At 37.4% G+C, this 22,016-nt stretch overlaps 1 protein-coding gene across 20 annotated transcripts in view; it reads left to right on the plus strand.

Annotated features, from left to right (window-relative positions):
• LOC115939002 (retroelement silencing factor 1) overlaps positions 1-22,016 on the plus strand; it is a 44,223-nt gene that overhangs the window by 15,364 nt on the left and 6,843 nt on the right. For 18 of the 20 annotated variants that reach the window (XM_081821429.1, XM_081821434.1, XM_081821427.1 and 15 more), the window contains 3 exons: positions 3,788-8,846; positions 10,138-10,221; positions 13,090-15,574. In XM_081821429.1, the coding sequence (XP_081677555.1) occupies positions 3,845-8,846; positions 10,138-10,221; positions 13,090-13,256 (5,253 nt within the window). In that variant the 5' untranslated portion in view covers positions 3,788-3,844 and the 3' untranslated portion in view covers positions 13,257-15,574. Of the gene's footprint in view, positions 1-3,787; positions 9,016-10,137; positions 10,222-13,089; positions 15,575-22,016 lie in introns of those variants that run through there. The other 2 variants (XM_081821446.1, XM_081821448.1) reach the window with 2 other exon arrangements.

A 22,016-nucleotide genomic window follows, 5' to 3' on the forward strand; every position in this document is an offset into this window, starting at 1 on the left:
TCACATGGTCTTTCCTCTGTGTGCATATGTCTGATGTCTCTCTTATAAGGACATCAGTCCTATTGGATTAGGGCCCTATCCTTATCACCTCACTTAAATGTAATTACCTCCCCGAAGGGCCTTCACCAAATACAGTCACATTGGGGGTTAGGGCTTCATCATAGCTTCAACATAATGAATTTGGTGGTAGAATGACAGAATCCACTCCATAACAGCCTTCTACCCCAAGTACTCATAAGAACTAAGGGGAATTTATTAGGCATCATTAACTCTAGTAGAAGTGCTACTTTGTATTATGCATCTGCCTGATCAGTCAGTGGTATTAATAAATTTTCTCTTTTAAGTAAACTCTACCCTCAACATGGGACTCCAACTCACGACCCTAAGATCAGGAGTCTCGTGCTCTACTGACTGAAGCAGCCAGGTGCCCCCAGTCAGTTGTATTATTAAGGAGCTTTTTTGGGAGAGGGCACGGGAGGAATACACAGATCTGTCTCTCTGGGATCTGTTTTCTTTCTCCCTCCCTTTCCCCCTCCCTTCCCAGTTCAGTTAGCCAACATATAGTATATCATTAGTTTCAGATGTGGAGTCAGTTATTCATCAGTTGCATATAACACCCAGTGCTCATCACATCACGTGCCCTCCTTAATGGCCATCACCTAGTTACCCCATCCACCCACCCAGCTCCCCTCCAGTAACCCTCAGTTTGCTTCCTAGAGTTAAGAGTCTCTCATGATTTGTCTCCCTCTCTGATTTCTTCCCATTCAGTTTTTCTGGGATCTGTTTTTAATCCAAAAGCATACGTGCCTTCTTCAGTCTTGTTTTTCTTCTTCGTGAGAACGCTATGACCCATAACTTAATAGATCTCAAAGATCTGTAGATTGTTTTGGATTTTCTACATAACCTCTGTGAATAATCAGTTTTATGTTTTCCTTCCTAATTCTTATACTTTCCAGGATCTCCAGTACAGTGATGAATAGAAGGGGCAATAGTGGTGTGTTTGTTCTATTGTCAGTCTAAATGTTTAAAGCTACCATGTATCAAATTTAAGGCAATTTCTATTTTTGGTTTGACACAGTTTTCTTCAGATGAACGAATGTTGAATTTTATCAAAAGTTCTTGCATGTGTTGAAATAAACTTAGGATTTTAAAAATTATTGTGTTACTACTTTAATTTTCAAATGACAGACCTTGTATTTCTGAACTAATCCCAGTTTGATCATGATAGGTTATCCTTTTCATATGTCACCCCTTTTGGTTTGCTGACATTTTGTTTAGGATTTTTGCATTTACGTTTCTGAGAGAGATGGGCTTCTTAATTTTCCTTTTTAGCTTTTGGATGACAGCATCAGTGAATGAGCTCTGAAGTGTTCTCTCTTTTATCCATTGTTATATTGGATTATTTCTTTCATAAATGATTGTTAGAATACTCCAGCAAAGCCATGTGGATCTGGCATTTTCTTTGTGAAAAGATACTTAATTATCCGTGGCAGTTCTTTAAAGAGATAGGGTGTTCTTCCTGGTTAGGTATATTTTTCGAAGAATTTCTCTATTCCACCTAAATTTGAAATGTATTGGAATAAAATTCAAAATAATAATGTTATTTTAACGTCTATAGGATCTAGTGGTAACCTCTATTCCCAATATTACACTTTTTAAAAAAAAAGATTGATTTTATAGAGTGAGATAGTGCCCGCAAGCTGGGCGAGAGGGAGAGAGAGAATCCACAAGCAGACTCCCCAGTTGAGCATGGAGCCCAGTGTGGGGCTTGATACCAGGACCCTGAGATCATGACCTGAGCTGAAACCAAGAGTTGGCCACTTAACCAACTGAAACACCCAAACGCCCCCCTGCCCTGCTACTGCCAATATTGCACTTTTAAAACGTCATGATCAGTATTGTCAGAGGCTTATTGATTTTTATTCTTTTTAAAAAATCACCTTGTGACTTGTTGAATCTCTACATTTGTGTTCATTATTTTGCCTATTTCACTCTGTCATCACTTCTTTCCTTTGGTTAACTTATTACTCTTCTTGTAATAAATGTGGGGATTATTTCCCAGTCTTTTATTTTATTTTATTTTTTAAAAGATTTTAAGTGATCTCTACACCCAACGTGGGGCTCAGACTCACAACCCTGAGATCAAGAGTCACATGCTCTACCAACTGAGCCAACCAGGCACCCCTCCCAGTCTTCTTTTTAAAGTACATTTATTTATGCTATGAATATGCTATGAATTATTCTCAAGTGTTAACGTGAACATGAGTATAAGAGCATGTTATGGACTGAATTGTGGTCCCTCTTTACCTATTCATAAGTTGAAGCCTTAACCCCTAATGTAACTATTTGGAGATAAGGCCTTTAGGGAGGTAATTAAGATTAAATGACATCATAAGGGTGGGGCTCTGGTCCAGTAGGACTGGTATCATAAGTAGAGGAAGAGGCACCAGAGAGCACTTTTTCTCTCTGTGTAAGTATAAAGTGCATTCCTTATTTCTCAGTTATTTGGCAATTTCCTACTTACTTTTTCCCCTATGATTTCTAGATTGATTCTACTGTAAATCTGAATTACTCTAATACTTTGAAAATTGAGATTTGTTTATGGCTCAGTTAGATGGTCATATTGGTAAAAATTCCATGTGTGCGTGGAAAGAATGTTTATTCTGCATTTGGGGTGTACTATTATGTTTAAGTTAAGTTTGTTTAATTTTGTGTTTTTACTTTGTCTTCATTTATTATGGTTATGGATTTGACCATTTTTAGATTTATCAATATACTGTTGGTGAGTGTAAATTATTTTAACCTTTTTGGAAGGCCAATTTGTCACTGCTTATGTAAATAATTTTAATGTCCTTTGACACATTGATTTCATTTCTAGGAATTTCCAGAAACATTTAGCAACAAATGTAAAAGCATAGGGCGCCTGGGTGCCTCAGTTGGTTAAGCGACTGCCTTCAGCTCAGGTCATGATCCCAGGGTCCTGGGATCGAGTCCCACATCGGGCTCCCTGCTCTGCAGGGAGCCTGCTTCTCCCTCTCCCACTCCCCCTGCTTGTATTCCCTCTCTCGCTGTGTCTGTCTCTGTCAAATAAATAAATAAATAAAATCTTAAAAAAAAAAAATGTAAAAGCATAAATACAAGAATGCTTAGGGTAGGATAGTTGATAAATGCAAAAACTTAAGAAAACCAAATAGAGGACTGTTTAAAAGCCAATAGAGGACTGGTTAAATGGGGGTATACCCAGAAACTTTAATGTTATACAGACAATGAAGTTAATATATTTGTAGTGAAATGATAAAGGTATCCCTGGTATAGTAATGAAAATCAGAAAAAAAGATAAGGTTTTCTTTATGTGTTTGTTTTTTATGTATAAAATCTTCTGAAAGGAAAGGTAACAGTGGACACCCGAGGGAGTTAGATAATGGGGATAGACAATAAGGACTTCTTACCATGTGTTTGAACTTTTGAACCCATGTGAGCATGGGTTACTTAGAATAAAGAGCCTATTAAATAATAGCAGAAAGTAATTGCCACTTCATGTAACAAACAAAATACTATGTAGAATGAATTCCTGTAAAACACCCCAGGAATTTTATTAATCTTTGCCATATTTATTGTTGCATTCTCCTTTGCTCTTTTCTTTGTTCCTCTTCCCCAAATTAAAGTTGAATCTTTGGTCCGAGGTGTCTGGAATTAGGATAGACATAGCATTGGTGTTAAAGTAAACTAATTTTCTTGGAGGTGTTACATAGACAAATTTGTAATAAAAGATCTTTATTTCCTTTAGATTCCTGACATTCAAAACAACTGACTTTTAATACACTGCTACTACATCAAATCAACAATGAATTGGAATGCAAAACCAGAGAATGTCACCTTACCACCACAGTATCCTAAAAAGCAGTCATCTTTTTTGGAGCAGGCTTTAATAAATACACTTAACACAACATCTCAGAGTTCTTTAAACTATCCTGGAAGTAACCAAGAAGCATGTATGTTTCTTGGTAATTCAAATCCAGTTTCACAGCCACTGCTAAACATCAGAAATTATACAACTCCTCAGCAAATCCCTATTCCTGATATGCATAATGGGACACTTGTGGCCTCACAAACTTCAGTGGAAAGAATCACATATGCCAATGTTAAAGGATCCAAACAACTAAATCACAATTTGCAAATGTCTTCAGGAGTAACACAAAACATATGGTTGAACTCACCAATGAGGAATTCTGTGCTTTCTCATACAGGGGCAACTGTGTCCCATCAAACTGGTTTTGGAACTAATACACCTAATATACATGCACTACAGAATCCGTTTGTAACATCAGATTCCTATTCTATGCAACTACAAATGATCCCTTCTAATACTGCAAGAGTTCCTGTAACTTACCCAGGAGCCCCGAGACTTAACCCATCTTTATCAGAACGACAGGTTGATTGGGCACAACAGTATACATCCAGTGGACTGACTTACCCAGATTATAGACCACTTCCAAAGCAATACAGTTACCCATCACGAGGCTTTTTGCAAGATCCTGCTCTTCAGAAACAAAACCCTATGCCATCTACATCATTGCATATTAAAAATAGTCACCCTCCAGATTCTCCACGGACTTTACAGTCAAAGCAGACTGCAACCATACAGTCCTATCAATATGCAGTTACTCAAACTGACAAAAGACCTCCGCCTCCTCCTTATGACTGTAGATATGCAAGCCAGCCTTTGCAGAGTACTCAGCATGTTACTAAACAGGCTGCTGTGGACGTTCCTCAAATGCACTTACCTGAAATGAGGAAAGACTTCTCTAGAAGCTTTCAACAGCATTGGCAAAACCTTAATGAAACTGTCAGCACCGTTGGAAATTCCTGTAACTTGAAAGTAAATACCAATGTCACTCAGCCTTTTAATGAACCTGTTAGATCTTCTGTGGATGGTGTTCAGACCCTTGCTCAAAATAATCAAGAGAGAAGAATAGACTCTTGTGATCTTTCAAATCAAGTACTGGACACAAGCGCCACAAAAGAAAAGTTAGTGAGGGATATTAAAACATTAGTAGAAATAAAAAAGAAGTTTTCGGAACTTGCAAGGAAAATTAAAATTAATAAAAATCTTTTGATGGCAGCAGGTTGTATTAAAACAACTGATACCTCTTACAGTGAATTAGCTGCAAATTCTGAAATGTCTCTGAAACAAACTGCCCAAATCCAGTCTGGACCACAGGTGACCCTAGTGACTCCAGAGGATAAACCACCAACCATAATAGAATCTGGAAAAGAAACAAATAGAACACACAGTACAATAAATTCCAACATTCAGGACCTGAATTGGGGAAATTGTAACCAAGTGAATTCTGTTTTACTAAACTCTGTCTATTCAGAAAAGTTGCCAATGCCAGACCAGTTACATGATTTGAAAGTTAGGACTTCTTTAAAGGCATCAACTGTTGACATTACCCAGGCAACATTAAGTAAGGCCCAGATTTCATCAGGAAATGTCAATGTTGAACTAAACGTGCCAACAAATTCTGAAACAACTCCTGTTCCTCAGTCTACATCCTTTGAGGAATATGTTTCAAAATATCCAAATAAAAATACGCTAATTCTCAGTTTACTTACATGTAGAGATAAACCTCAGGAGAAATTATTAAAAAATGCTAGTGAAACTGTTCAGGGTTCTAAACCACATAGTTTTGAAATTAACTCAAATAACCAAATCACCGGTAACCAACCAACTTTGAAAACCATGGAAACTCCAAGTACATGTAATATAAATGCCAAGGTTTTAGACAACTCGTTTTGCCTTGAGCATAAATCCTCAGCAAGTGGGGTATCTTCTAAAAGTGACAATCACTTTCCCATGGAATTGCTAGCAACATGTCTTTCTCTCTGGAAAAAGCAGCCTTCAGAACCTACAGAGGAAAAACAGTATAATGAGTCAAAAAACAGAACAGCAGTTGGAGTTTCAAAACCTGTGGAAACCTGTGGTAAGAGTCCATCTTCAGTTGTAGGAAATGCTCAGAATAAGATGATAAACACCTCACAAGAAACAACTTTGTCAATAGTAGTACAAAATTATGAATCTTCCAGTGCAACTGTTACAAAGGGAACAGAACTTCAGGTTGCTATAGTCTCACCCTTAATTCTTTCAGATGTCAAAACATTGTCTGCCAAAGGAATAACACCTGAAGCTGTATCTGAAACACTGTATCCAGTTATTAAGGAAGGCAGTGTTTGTAGCTTACAAAATCAGTTGGCAGAAGATACAAGTGTTACTGCTGCTCTGAAAGCTAATCTTAAGGAACCAGTAGCAGGTACCACAACAGACACAAAGATGTTCTCACCAATTCAGAAGGAAGAGCAAAGTGAGTCAACTAATTCAGAAGACATACCTAATAGCAATCAAGGAAAGCCTATCAAGTCAGAACCAGATACCCACTATTCTGTGAGTGAACAGCAAGTCTCATATAAGTCAAGAAACAGTGATCTTGTTAGTGGTGATATGTTACATATTGACAATATTTGTTCTCTTGTTGAAGGTGATACATCTTACAATTCCCAAATAGCAAAGATATTCAACTTGCCTCCTTTGAAAAGGGTTGAGCCACAGAAGTCTCTACCCAATCACAAAGTGATTACTAAGGGACAACAAAAAGAGCAAACAGACAGCCTCACTAAATATAAAGACTTTGGTTTTCAAAATGATAATTTTTTACAGTGCACAGATATTTCACGTAAAATAACTGATCAGGTAGAATCTCTTCAACCTCCAGAATCATCATCTTTGAAGTATGTTAAAGCAGATAGTGGAATTCTAGAGGAGAGCAACTTGGACCATATCACTAAAAAAAAAAGCATGGCTAATGATAGATGTTCATCGCCTGCTATTGAGCAGGATAGTTGTCCTCGGGAAGTTGATTCATCCTGCAATTACACTGCCCAGGATCCTGCAAGAAGTGAGATTCTCAGTGATAAGGCATCTGTCTTATACCTACACGATCAGCTGTCAGAACTTTTAAAAGAATTTCCCTATGGTATTGAAGCTGTGAACACACATGAAGGTTCTGTGGCCCAACAGAAAACAAACCAGATCTCGAAAGATCAAACTTGTGATAAAACTGGTTGCGACTCTAAGGGCTCAACAGACCAAATACAAATTACAATATTAAACTCAGAGCAAATGAAAGAATTATTTCCTGAACATGATAATCAACTCTGTGAGGTAGACAAGTTAACAGAACATCAGAAAGAAGAACCTGTAAAAAAAGAAGGGCACAGCCAGTGTGACCCACAAGCAGACACAGATGGAAAGACTGATGATAACTTAATGGATTCAGAGAAAGACGACGTTGGTTGCTGTGCATTGGGGTGGCTGTCTATGGTTTATGAAGGAGTACCCCAGTGTCAGTGTAATTCCATCAACAACTCAACTTCAAAGGAAGAAAAAGGGGAAAATCAGTGTTCTTCGAAGATCAATAGTTGTAAACAAGGAGAAAGAACTTCTGATAGAAATGACCCTGTTGGGTGTAATAGTCCTCTAAATAACAATCTGAAGATTCCTTTGACTTTGCCAGATATGAAAAACCATTTTCCTGAAATAGAGCAAGGCAAAAATAGAAATGATATGCCCAAAACAAAACAAAAGTCACTGAGGACAGAACAAGAACTATTAGGTCCGTTTTTATCTAAAGCTGATAAACTAGATTCCATGCAGTGTCACAAAAGAAAAGGAAAACTGCAGTTTCATGAGATAACTTTTCACACCAGTAATAAAATGACAAAATTTTCTCAAGAGAGCCTGCACCAGAAGTTCATGGCACAAAACTCACGTCCACTAAAAACAAAGGTGGGTTTTTTGACAAATAAAAAAGATCCACGTATGAAGAATGGTTCTTTGGTACAGTCAGTATCCCCAGAGAAAATAAAATTGAAAGCAGGTGGCTTGAGACAAAAAGTTTTGGAAAAAAGGAAGTTAGATGATGGGGGCATGCTTGATTCAAAGATAAAGAGGAAGAAATACGATAAACGAGAGCAGAATATAAGTGTGGCAGATGGTACCTTTAAATTATGTAATTTTTTGTCAATTCCAAATGAAAGATGTAGGGTTAAAGAAAAGACAGTATCAAATGTTAAGTCCTCAGTCTCCAAGGATAGTTCATCTAAAATTAATAGAGTTCTGACACCAAAGGAGTATTTGCAAAGGCAGAAGCACAAAGAAGCAATGGGTAGCAGCGCATCAAAGAAAAGCTATGTGAGGAATGTACCGTGTGATTCTCAATACGTGAAGTCCAGTAAACTTTCCATGCAAGTAGGGAGTTGTGAGAAATCAGATGAGAGCCCTAACAGCAGTGTACAGACTTCTAAAGAATCCTTAAATATTTGTTCAAGCCATGGTAAAAACCTCAAGATCCACCATTCTGAGGAGTCCAAAGTCTGCATTTCAAGGAATGTTAAGGGAATAGGTGGTGGAAAACAACCTGATAAAATGTGGATTGATAAAACCAAATTAGACAAAAATTTAAGCAGCATAAACAATGAAGTGGAATTCAGTCAAGTGTCTCACCAGTCAAAGGATCAAAGGAAACTGTATCTGAACAGAGTTGCATTTAAATGCACTGAGCGTGAGAGCATTTGTCTCACAAAATTAGACAGTTCACCCAGGAAGCTTACTAAAGAAGGGAGACCGGAAAATAAAGCTCAGAGCCTCTTACCTGTGAAAGATGCCACAGAAAAACCAAGCATGCTGGAATTTAAGTTATGTCCAGATGGACTGATTAAGAATACAAATTATGTTGATGACTGGAAGGATCTGCAGCCTTGTCCTAGGAAGGAGCAAGCTCCTGTGCAAGGTTTAGTATAATTTTTTTCATGGTGTCTGGAACATTGTCAGGCGTTGTAGGTGAACAAGTGGGTTAGCACTACTTAAGCCATCTGGGTAGCTAGCAAAGACTTAAATGCATTTGCCATTCATTGGTACTTGTTTTTCTAAGTCGATGGTTTGGGCAGTATTTGTTTTAAGTTTATCTCCCCTTTACTGTAAATTGTCCTCAATTTGTACTGATGACGAGGTATATAAAATTGTAAGGTTTGCCAAATACAGAGATTTCCTTTTGCACCAAGAAGCCTATATTATGAAAAATGTTCTTTGTGCTAAGTTTGAAAAGTGTTATATGTTACTTCAAATGTTTTGTTGATTCTCATTTGGACTTGTAATTTCAAAGCCCTGTGAATTTGAAGTTTTGGTCTAAATATGAGGAGATAATCGTTACATATTAGTGAAAACTTTTTATACATATGGAAATGGTTCGACTCATTGTCATCTTTAAAGTAGTTGGTGACTGTGTTACCACAAAAGTTAAAGCGCTACCATGTAATCTACTCTTGAAATGGGAGGACTGTGGAAGTAGTCTTGTCCAGTATTGTTACCAAAGCCAGAGCGTAAACATAACTGTCAGCTGCTGAATGATAGAATTTTCAGTGTAGTTTCAGGAAGGAAGGAGAAAATAGAGGACTAATTTTTTGTGATAGTAAGGAAACATTTAGGGGTTGTGGATAATACATATAAAACATTGCGTTGAGAAATTCAGATTGGAGAACTAAAAGATTTGAATGGCAATCTTAATTTCTTCTGTGATGTTGAGATGGTATCTGTTGGGGCACAAAGTTACGATATAAATATAAGGTACCTTTTCTTGAAAGGAGATAGGGATATATTATAGAGTATAAAATTCAGTTTGTAAAGTATCGGTGATTTCACTTGGCTATGTAAGTAGATCTTTGGAAACTGAGGCGTGGGTGTAACAAGAACATTAGAAGTGGGTGGGGGCAATGGGAATGACTTTCTCTGTCTCATGTGCCCTTCAGTACCTTGAGATTGGTTGATGTTCAGCCTAAGTGGGAGAAACATAATTCCATAGTGAAGGTAAACTTTTAAAGCAACTCCTTTTTCATTTATGAGATATTCAGGCACTTGAAATGGAAGAAAGCATTTTTTCAGATTTCTTTTTAGACTTGCGTTATATGTGAATATATTAATACCTTTTAAAGTCTGTTCTTTGCTTAGATGATTTTCCTTCATTATAGTACTAAAAGAGAGATGAATAGCCATTTCTAGAGATCTGAAAATGAATATTTAAATAGTTTCAGGAATAAAAAGTACAAAAGAAGACTGGTTAAGAGGTGTAACTGAGGAGAAAAGGATGCCAGAAGCCAGCCAAGAAATAGGTAAAACATCATCTATTTAAATTTTTATTTTATTAATTGGGCACTTGGTCATGTAGAAGCTGGATTATAGTTATGAAACTGTTGTGAAATTTTATTTTTATCCATATTTTTAGTGATTCAATATTTGTGTGTATGAGTGGTAGGAAGATATTTTTTGGTATTTTCTGTCATACTTTGGAGAGGGAAACCGTTCGTCTTAACAAAATATTTCTTATCATGAGTTAGGTAAGGGGTTGGCATACTTTTTTTCTATAGGACTAGATAGTAAATATTAGGTTTTGCAGATCATAAGGTCTCCTAAACACTCGTCTGTGACACTGTACTGAGAAAATGGCAGTAGAATAATAAATGAATATGGACTATGTTTCAATTAAGCTTTACCATATCGGGCTAGAGGCTGGGCTGGGGGGCCTGCAGGCCATGTCCTATTTGCCAGCCCTTGGGTTGGGTGATTTACAAGTAAATCCATTTAAGTCTCAAATCCAGGAAGACAGGGATGTCCCCATTTTATCAGTGGGAGGTTAGATCATTTGACTGAAATTCCATGACTAGTAACTGAATAGGCACTTGAACTGGGTCCCTTCTTTTCAAAGTTAATTAAGTGTGGAATTTGAATTATTTTGATAAGAGACTGAGCCTCCTAGTTAAAATTTATTTCTTTTTGCAGGGAATGGATTTGGGCTGAGGGCCAACCAGAAAGTATCTGATCTAATTAGTGGAATGATGTACTTGGTTTTTAGGGTTTTGCACTGAGAATTACAAGCTAGGGTTCAGGAGTTTTATCTTCATTTCGGTTAATTGAATATGCAAAGACCAGGGTTTAGAATTCCTTGAAATGGAGGGAAGCAGAAGTTCACCATAAGCAACAATAAAGAATCACATTTCTTTTTTTTAATTTTTTTTTTATTTTTTTATTAATCATCATACATTACATCATTAGTTTTTGATGTAGTGTTCCATGATTCATTGTTTGTGTACAACACCCAGTGCTCCATGCAGAACGTGCCCTCCTTAATACCCATCACCAGGCTAACCCATCCCCCCACCCCCCTCCTCTCTAGAACCCTCTTTCTCAGAGTCCATAGTCTCTCATGGTTCATCTCCCCCTCTGATGTCTCCCCCCCTTCATTCTTCTGCTCTTGCTATCTTTTTTTTTTTTTAAGAATCACATTTCTTAAAAGAGAGGAAGTGTGACAAAGTTGAGAAGAGAGCTTAAATACATAGGCCTGTAGAAACGGAGTCTACACATTAAAGGTGCATATAGGAAAACACTAAGGTGAATTGAAGACTCAAAGAAGGAAGAAATGCACTCTTAATCAGAAAAGGAAAACAGGTGAAAGAGGGGGAAATGAATTTTAAGAGTCCTGAGAGTAGAAAACACTTCTAAAGTTGGAACACAGGAATTTAAAAATGAGAAAGATGGAAATGGGCATGGAGATTGGGCAAGAAAGGTCCTTGGAAATAGGAGAGACATTACCTCCTAGAGAAGGTGAGAGGCATGATTGCAATCTGAATCTGAAAATACAGATGCCTGCACAGATTGACTAGGAAACACAGCCACAAATAGGATGAGCAATAAACTGAAGTTGAATGAACATCAATACTCAGAATCATGATGAAAAAAATACAAGTTGGGGCACAAGCTCAAGGAGATCTGAAGCAGGGTAGAGAAAAGCCAAGATACAAGTCACAACTCTGTCAGAAGTGTAAGATCAAATCACTAGGTTGTACCTGAAACTAATATAATATTGTATGTCAATTTTATTTCAATTAAAAAGTAAAGGCAAATAAAATGTACCTGTAATGCAAAAAAGCCTGATGAGATTCAGGGAAAGTATGAAAGACGGAACAAATACCAAGATGAAGAGGTGGACAATGTGAGCCAGCGTGAAGAGAGATAAAACAAATGTCATGAACTCCCAAACAGTTGAAAAGAAACTTACTTGATAGCAAAGATTAGAGTGTAGATGGAGCGAGTTGTGAAACTGTATCAAGTCAGGATAAGGTACAGAGAAGAGGAAGTAACAGAATCCAGTGGAAAATGACTTAGGGACTCATCTCAGGTATCAGTATTACTGACATCATAAAAGAAAGCTAATGAGGACGTACAAGAATTTGAATCATGTAAAGAACCAAGAGGACAGAATCCTTGCCAGAACAGCAGAGAAAGGTAAAACAAGACTATTCTCTAGAAAGGAATAGCTAGAGCAGGAATGGAAACCATGGGAATTCTGAATGGGGAAATGGCTACTGAGAAATAGAGGCACATCTAGAAATGCAAGAAGTAGGAAAAACTGGACCCATCAAAAAGATAATGAGACTAATGCAATGCTGAGATGGTCTAACAAAACAGAAAAACTACAGACATGTCTTAGAATACCTAATGTGTAGCAAGGCCAGAATATTAAAACTCTTTTCCATTCACTGGTTGGAACTGGCTGGTGTTTATGCTTTTTGTATTGCTAGTTTAGATAGCTGTTAAAAAGGTCACATTTATAATAGTGTGCAAATGATAGTAGAACAGAATAGCCCAGTGAAGATGGGATGAGATTAGAAAATAATCCCCAAAAGAGAGGCAAGATATCCTGTGTGTATAATTTACCATTCTATAGGTAAAAAGCCATAGTTTTTTGGGGTTTTTTGTTGTTTTTTTGTGGGCAGCAAAGCAATGTTTATTGAGTGATAGTACAGAGCTCCAGAAGAGGGAGGGGGCCCGAGAGGGTTGCCCAAAAAGCCATAGTTTATCAAACTCCTTGTTCTGATATTTTATCCCAAAGAAGAATGCAGGTTTTCCCTCTCCATTTCCATTGATTGTATATTGGTCACTAATACTGAGTAATAAAGTAAATAAAATTTCTGTTTCCTTAGATGATAATGTTTTGGCTAATTCAAGACTCTCCAAGAGAAGCTTCAGTGCAGATGGATTTGAGACACTACAAAATCCAGTAAAAGATTCAAAAGCAATGTTTCAAACCTACAAAAAGATGTATATGGAAAAGAGAAGCAGAAGCCTTGGTAGCAGTCCTTTAAAATAATTTTGAGGCTAATTTTTTTGATGGTTCTGTAATTGGCACCAGGAAATTTCTGCTATTTTCTGTTCAGAATATTTTGCTGGAAATGCTCAGAATTACCATGATAAAATCTCTCAAGAGAGTTTGGTTACCACTTAGGTTGTGTATGTCATTGAAATTACTTAATTAAAATGGCTTGAGGACCTTACCCATGGGTACCAGTCATAAGAAATAGATGGTATTTGTCAGGGAAACCACAAGGTATTGAATTTTGACATTATTGAACAAAGTTTACCATTGTTTATTTTGAAATGCTAACTATCCATCCTGAGGGAGGGCTGTTCTCAGTTAAGTACTTGTTTACTTTAGCTGGGACTGTAAATATGTTTTTATTTCTAAAGCTTATTAGCAAAACTTATTTTTTAAAAATGCTCACTGTGAATGTCAAAGTATATTCTTAAGTATTTTATACCTAATTGTAAACATTGTCAGAAGTCTTGTTTTGTACTTGTTAAGTTGGACATAATTTTTGGATAATGTTTAAACATTCATTACTTTTCATACTTGAAATAAACATTTATTTTTAAAATATATATATATGAAATCATAATGGTTTGTATTTGATTTTCTGCCTCACAACAGGGCACATTTTAGAAGAGTTTTAAAAAGGAGCAGTTTTAGTTAAGCTGTTAGAAGTAAATATTTTCAGGTTGCATTCAGAAGAAGAGCAAACATTTTCCTAGAGTCAGGAAATTGCAAGAAAGCATGGAAGGCAAAATGTTTCTGGGTTTTACTTTATGGCTACTAGAAAAGTGTTGGTTATTTTCATAAAATCTCAATGCTATATGTACAGTTCATATTCATTTTAAAAAATACATTTCTGGGAGTAGGAAGAAATGGAAGTTTAATGAGAGTATAGTTTCAGTTTTGCTATTGTGTGGATATTCTTAATACTACTGACCTGTACACTTAAAAATCCTTAAGATAGTAACTTATGTGTACTTTATTACAAGTTTAAAAACTACATTCTGAAGACTTCAGACTTCAGAAGAGCGGGCTTCTCATAAAATACTAAGTAGCTGTGCTCATTTGACTGTTTGATGGTTTCGTGTCAATAAAAGATTCAGTTAGAAAAGCAATGGTTAGGAAAACTGCTAGCACCATAACACCAGTCAAGGCAATGGCTTCAAACTGTGATAGTCATTATATTGATCATTGTATTCTTTACTGCTGGAAACTCTCAGAATATTTTTTTAAAAGTCTTAATGTCTTTGATAAAATAATGAGACTTGCTAATATTATTAAATCTCAACCCTTGAGTATACATCTTTTAAATATCCTAAGTGATGAATAAGTACACAAATTTTGCATTTCAGAAGAATTTGAAGCAGAGATATACAAGCAATGATGGTACAATGGCCATTGAGGAAAAATGTAATTTTTTGACTTGTAAATTGAACTGGTCCCTTGGGACATCATTTTTACTTGAAGAAATCATTGACATTTTTCTCAACTATGTCATCCTGACTTTTCAAGGAAAATAAAAATATTTGTTGTCAATGCTAAAACTTGAGCTTCCGCAAGAAGTTAGGAAAACTTGTATCTGAGACCAAGTTTGATAGCATCCTACTACTAGCTCTCTGATGAGTTCATCAGGAATACTGATGAATGTAATTATTTAAAAAAGAATTTTTAAAGTAGGCTCCACACCGAACATGGGGCTGGAAGTCACAACCCTGAGATCAAGAGTCACATGCTAGTCTACCAGCAGCCAACCAGGTGCCTCTGAATGTAATTATTTTTTATGTATGCTAAAGTATGTCAATATTTGGAAGATCTGCATAACTTAGTGAACCAATATTTTCTGATGACCAGTGCAGTTGATAAGAGATCTACTCAGAATGCCAGGTAGACCAATGGATTTTAATATAAGAATGCAAAAAGATACCTGCCATATCAAGCTTCCCTGTTGGAACCAACCTTTTAGGAAACAACTGTCAGCTTTTGGTGCAGTAACAAAGAAGAATATATGTGATCTCAAAGAGCTGGAGGAACACTCTTATCCATGTAAAAAGCCATCTGTGTGTGTGAGATGGGATTTTCTTGATATACTTGAACCAAGACATAGCTCAACAACAGACTGAATGCACAAGTAGATAAGAGAGTCAACTGAGTTCTATGAAGTAGGACCTTAAAGAGATTTGCAAAAAAGGAAGAAAATGCTAGACTTTTCATGGATTATTTTTTTGATATATATTTTTCATTAAAATGCTATTTATAAACATGTAATGGAAACACTTGTAAAATGTTTGAATTTTTCATGGAATAAATACTGATAAATATCTCAATCCCACAGTTTTTAAAATGGTTAAATGCCTCTTAGAGTGGTTATAGTGGTGTGATTCAGGAGCAAGCCCAATTAGATGGATATGTTCACTCTTGCATTGTTGCAAGTACTTTTCCTAAATAATATAAAGCATTTGGTGTTGAATACAAGTAGTTAAATGTTGAGTTGGCTGTTATCATACTTTATTAATGTTTTCATGTTAGGTGTGGCTTTTACATGTTAAGGCTAGAACCTTATAGGTACCAGTGAATATTATTTTATGACCTTGAATTTCAAAGGGTATTTTCAGGACAAGGTGAGAGAAGCCTGCATAGACTACGAAGATTATTTTTAAAAAAGGGAAACCGGACTGACTCAGTCCATTAAGGACTCACCTCTTAAATCTCAGTTCAGGTCTTTATGTCAAGGTTGTCAGTTCAGGTCCCGTGTTGGGCTCCACATTGGTCATGGAGTCTTCTTAAAAAGTAATAATAGGGGCGCCTGGGTGGCTCAGTCATTACACGTCTGCCTTCAGCTCAGGTCATGATCCCAGGGTCCTGGGATCGAGCCCCACATCAGGCTCCCTGCTCAACAGGAAGCCTGCTTCTCCCTCTCCCACTCCCCCTGCTTCTGTTCCTGCTCTCACTATCTCTCTCTGTCAAATAAATAAATAAAATCTTTAAAAAAAAAAAAGTAAAAATAAAATTAGTAAAAAAAATCAGTCTTTTAGGTATTTGAGGTTCAGGACAGTAGTATGTAAAATATTCCTTTATGCATGATACAATGAAAGACAAACAGACCCTCAATGAAAGAAAGACCAATGAAATTCCCTCAGGAAGAAGGGAATTGAAAATAGAAGTAAGATGCAAGGGTGAAAGTTGAAAGAAATCAGTGGATGTTCATCTAAAGAATGACCACAGAACTAATTTTAAAGGAAAAATACAGTGAAAAATCCATCTGAATGGTAACACTTGACTAGCGTGTTACATATATCTTATTTCCTGGAGATGGAGATAAATTTGCAAATTGTAAATACCTATAATGTATGAAGCTTTGTGAAAAGTATGGTACTATTATAGAAGCTGCAAAGATGAGTAAAACAAGTTCTTAGGAATCTCCAATCTAGAAAATGAAAAGATGCAAGTGTCCAAATGTCAGTCAATACTCGTAAGAGGCATAAATGGGGAGGTGAAATGAGAGATAAAAAACAATTACTATAGGGGTGCCTGGGTGGCTCAGTTGTTAAGCGTCTGCCTTCGGCTCAGGTCATGATCGCAGGGTCTTGGGATTGAGCCCCACATCAGGCTCCCTGCTCGGTGGGAAGCCTGCTTCTCTCTCTCCCACTGCCCCTGCTTGCGTTCCCTCTCTTGCTGTGTCTCTGTCAAATAAATAAAATCTAAAAAAAAAAAAAATTACTATAGAAGTTTTCTTACTGACTTTAGAATGCCTTTTATTATCTTACCACAGCCAGGTTAATGCCTTCTCTTACCCATTTGTATCTAGATGAAAGTGGCCAAAACCAACTACTGGTCTTACCAACTCATTTTCATTTGAGTTTTTTTTCAAGAGAAGGGTCCAGAGAAAGGAGCACAAATAATGTGTTGTTATTATAATAGAAGCATAAATAATGTTGATTTGTTGTTAACTATTTCCATGTTTAAAGGAATGCATTCAAGGTTCATTTTCTTCTAACTCTAGATATTTAAAAATAGAATTTGGAAAAGTATTTGAAACTTACTATATTAAGTTTAGATTGCAGAGTAGGGATTATGGAATATGAATCAGGATTGCAGTGATCCTTTAGACTTAAATTGAGACTATCACATCAAAACAGCCATCAGGCCATCAGGACTCAAAAAGCCTCTGAAATATTGAAGAAAGCTTGAGATTGACCATCAGATTATTATGCTTCAAGATTGGGAAGGTGCCCTGAGAAGGGTGTGAATAACCTTTAAGAAAGCATTTTGAGGGAAGGTTAAGAATACAAGTTCGTAGTATTTTGATAGGCCTGTAATCCTAGTCAACATGCAGTAAATACAGGTAACCAGAAAGTAATCAACAAGCCTCGCTGTCCGATATGGTAACTGTTAGCCTTATGTATATGTGTTGAGCACTAGAATATAAAATGTACTAGACAGTTTGGATCTATGGTCTGGAGGAAGAGCCAATAAAACTTGATGGATTGGATAAGGGAGAACAAGAGGGGGGATTCTTGTTTCTGGATTGTGCCACTGAGGGGGTAGAGAGTTGGAAGTCTTTAGGCTGACCAGGAATTGATTTCTTTAAGCATGGGCCAGTTTCCATGGAGCTTTTACCTGGAGGTCAGCCTACAAGGCAACAGTCTTGAGTAAATTAACCCACACCTTTTAGTGGTTGAGTCAACCCAGCATAGTTTCTAGAGAGGAAGGGCCTCGTACTCAGGGCACCATTTTCCCAGACATCATTATTTTCAGAGCTGATATTTCAAGGTAAATTGTTTGTTGGGAGATTTTTTATTACTGATTCAGTTTCTTTGCTGGTTATGGGTCTGTTCAGATTTTCTAGTTCTTCCTGTTTCAGTTTTGGTAGTGTATATGTTTCTAGGAATGTATCCATTTCTTTCAGTTTGCCTAATTTGTTGGCATATAATTGTTCATAATATTCTCTTATAATTGAATTTCTGTGGTGTGCGTTGTGATCTTTCCTCTTTCATGATTTTATTTATTTGGATCCTTTTTTTTTTTTTTTAAGTCTGGCCAGGGGTTTATTAATTTTGTTAATTCTTTCAAAGAGCCAGCCCCTAGTTTCATTGATCTGTTCTACTGTTTAATTTCTGTATCATTTATTTCTATATCATCTAATCTTCTCCTGCTGGATTTAGGCTTTATTTGCTGTTCTTTTTCCAGCTTCTTTAGGTATAAGGTTAGGTTGTTTATTTGAGACTTTTCTTGCTTCTTGAGAAAGGCCCTGTATTGCTATATACTTCCCTCTTAGGACCGCCTTTGCTGCATCCCAAAGTTTTGGACTATTGTGTTTTTCATTTTCATTTGCTTCCATGTATATTTTATTTCTTCTTTAATTTAATTCTTTAATTCTTCTCTAATTTCCTGGTTGCCCATTTATTCTTTAGTAGCATGTTCTTTAACCTGCATGTATTTGTTGTCTTTCCAAATTTTTTCTTGTGATTCAAGTTTCATAGCACTGTGGTCTGAAACTATTCATGGTATGGTCTCAGTCTTTTTGTACTGGTTGAGGCCTGTTTTGTGACTCAGTATGTGATCCATTCTGGAAAATGTCCCATGTGTACTTGAAAAGAATGTGTATTCTGCTGCTTTAGGATGAAGTGTTCTGAATATACCTGGTAGATCTATCTGGTCCGGTGTGTCATTCAAAGCCTTGTTGATCTTCTGCTTAGATGATCTGTCCATTGCTGTGAGTGGGTTGTTAAAGTCTCCTACTACTATTGTATTATTATCAATGAGTTTCCTTAAGTTTGTTATTAATTGATTTATATATTTGGCTGCTCCCAAGTTAGGGGCATAAATATATACAATTGTTAAATCTTCTTCTTGGGTAGACTCCTTTGTTATGATACAGGGTCTTTCTTTATCTCTTATTACAGACTTTGTTTATAATCTAGTTTGTCTGATACAAGGATGGCTACTCCTGCTTTCTTTTGATGTCTACTAGCATGATAAATTGTTCTCCACCCCCTCACTTTCAATCTGGAGGTGTTTGGGGGTCTAAAATGAGTCTCTTGTAAGCAACATATAGATGGGTCTTGTTTTCTATCCAATCTGATACCCTGTGTCTTTTGATTGGAGCATTTAGTCCATTTACTTTCAGAGTAAGTATTGAAAGATACGAATTTAGTGCCATTGTATTATCTGTAAAGTCACTGTTGCTATAGCCTGTCCCTCTTCCTTCTAGTTTTTGTTGCTTTTGGTCTCTCTCTCCCGTTCAATATGTCCCCTTTAATATTTCTTGCAGAGCTGGTTTAGTGTTCACGAACTCCTTTAGTTTTTGTTTGTCTTGGAAACTGTCTCTCCTTCTATTCTGAATGACAGCCTTGCTAGATAAAGTATTCTTGGCTGCATGTTTTTCCCATTTAGCACATTAAATATTTCTTTCCACACCTTTCTGGCTTGCCAAGTTTCAGTGGACAGCCCTGCTGCTAGCTTCATGTGTCTAGCCTAGTAGATTAAAGACCTTTTGTCTGTATCTGCTTTTAGACTTCTCTTTTAATCTTTGTATTTTGCATGTTTCACTATGATATGTCATGGTGTCGACCTATTTTTGTTGATTTTGAGGGCAGTTCTCTGTGCCTCTTAGACTTGAATGCCTGTTTCCTTCCCCAGATTAGGGAAGTTCTCAGCTGTAATTTGTTCAAATAAACCATCTGTGCCTTTTTCCGCCTCTCTTCTTCTGGGACTTCTATGATGTGGAGATTATTTGATTATTTTGCTTTATGAAATTGCTGAGTTCCCTAAGTCTACCTTTGTGATCTAATAGTTTTCTTTCTTTCTTCTTTCAGCTTCATTATTTTCCATAATTTTACCTATTATCTTCTCTGCTTCTTCAGTCCTTGTGATTACATCCAGTTGGTTTTGCATCTCAGTTATAGCATTTTTTATTTTAGCCTGACTAGTTTTTAGGTCCTTATCTCTGCAGCAAGGGTTTCTCTGGTGTCTTCTATACTTTTCTCAAGCCCAGTTAGTGGTCTCATGACTACTAATTGTTCTAAATTCTTGTTCATATATATTGCTTATATCTGTTTTGAGCTTATCCATGGCTGTGATTTCTTCTTGACCTTTCTTTTGGGGAGAGTTCCTCCATCTTGTCATTTTGGGTAAGTTCCTGTCTTTTGCGTGTTATGAAAGCTTGTTATGTTTCCTGCACCTGGGAGTAATGCTATGTTAAAAAGGGGTCATTCTCTGTCCAGGGCCTGGCACCTCAGGAAGTGTTTTCGGTGTATGCTGTGTGCACTCTGCTGTTGTATTTTGGCTGCTCTTTCCCTCTGGTCAGGCCTCTGCAGAGTTCCTCCTTGCTTGCAGTGGAAGTATTTGGACCTTTAACTAGGTGTGCTTTGATTTGTTTGTTAAAATAAGCCTGGAAAAAAAGAAAAGGAAAGAAAAAGAAAAACCCGATCCAAAAAAAAAAGAGAAAAGGAAAAGGAACAACAACAAAAAACAAAATAGACAATCAAAAACTAAAAGTCTGATTCCAAAGAAAAAGAAAGGAAAAAGAGAAAAAGAAAAATAGAATCTTGATCCAAAAAATAGACAAGGAAATGGAAAAAACTAAGAAACAAAAAACTATAAGCCTGATTCCCAAGGAAAAGAAAGGAAGAAACGAAAAAGAAAAAAAGAAGTCTGGTCTAAATAAAAGAAAAGGAAATGGAAAAAAACAAACTAACCGACCAAAAACTATGAGCCTGATTCTAAAGGAAAAAAAGAAGAAAATATATAGCCTCGTCCTATTTCCAGCAGAACTGAAGGTGACACTTTGAAGCACTCTATGATCAGTAGACTTGGTGCATGCAGGGTGCTGCCTGTGCTCGTCTTCCAGGGGATAGGCCCGCCATGCTGGCTCAAAGTCAGTCCTGCCCCCAAAAATACGCCCTTGCCAGGCACAGGGGAATGGGGTTTGGTGTAAGTGGCTCCCGCCTTCAGTGGGGGATGCTCTGTTATTCTATGAAGTCTGACTGTGTTGGTGGCGAGGGTAAAATGGTGCCACCGCACTCTCTCCTCCCTGGACAGGGGATCTCACAGCCCCTGCTGTTCAGGAAGCCCTCACAGAAAAATCCCGGGCCATCAGTGCTCCCAGCGCCACAGCTCTCCTGAGTTTTATCTTTGGCGTACTGCTGGGATTCAAAACTCCACATCTTAAAGGACCTGGCACCACGCAGATCTGCTCTCTCCTCTTGGTAGAGCCTCCCCATCATGCTGTGACTAGTGTCCTTTGTCCCAGAAAAACTGTCCACGCCGGTGCAGGGCGTGGAATCTATGTTGTAGCACCACAAAAAGCAGCAACCAGGTTACACCCTCGGCATGCACTTCTGTCCCCTGCCAATGAAAGGCCGTTTGCTGGTGTCTGCAGGGTTTTGTCCTGGAAGAGGCAGTATACCTTCTTCCAAATGTACTCCAGGAAGGGGAACGTTCTTTCCCAGTGCGACCCAGGAGATCCCTACACCACTTTGTGCATTCTCTGACCTGTGCTCTCCTTCTCCCCAGGCGTGCGTGCCACAGCTCCACTCAGGCAAAAGTTGTGCACTTCCAAAACCTCAAAGTTTGAGCAACACACACTTTTTGCAGAACACCTGTGATCCTCACTTCCCGTTCCTCCCCAGTCCCTGGTCCAGAGAGGTTTTCTTCTTGTGTGAACCCAACATTGTACCTCTCTCAATCCCTCTCTCTTTCCCCACGGAAAGGGCTCCCTCCCCTCTATGGCACGGCAGGTTTTCTCTCCCCCAGTTCATT

This window comes from Leptonychotes weddellii, chromosome 5 (genome assembly GCF_054177405.1).
Source record: "Leptonychotes weddellii isolate Sample4059 chromosome 5, ASM5417740v2, whole genome shotgun sequence".
NCBI classification, from domain to species: Eukaryota; Metazoa; Chordata; class Mammalia; order Carnivora; family Phocidae; genus Leptonychotes; species Leptonychotes weddellii.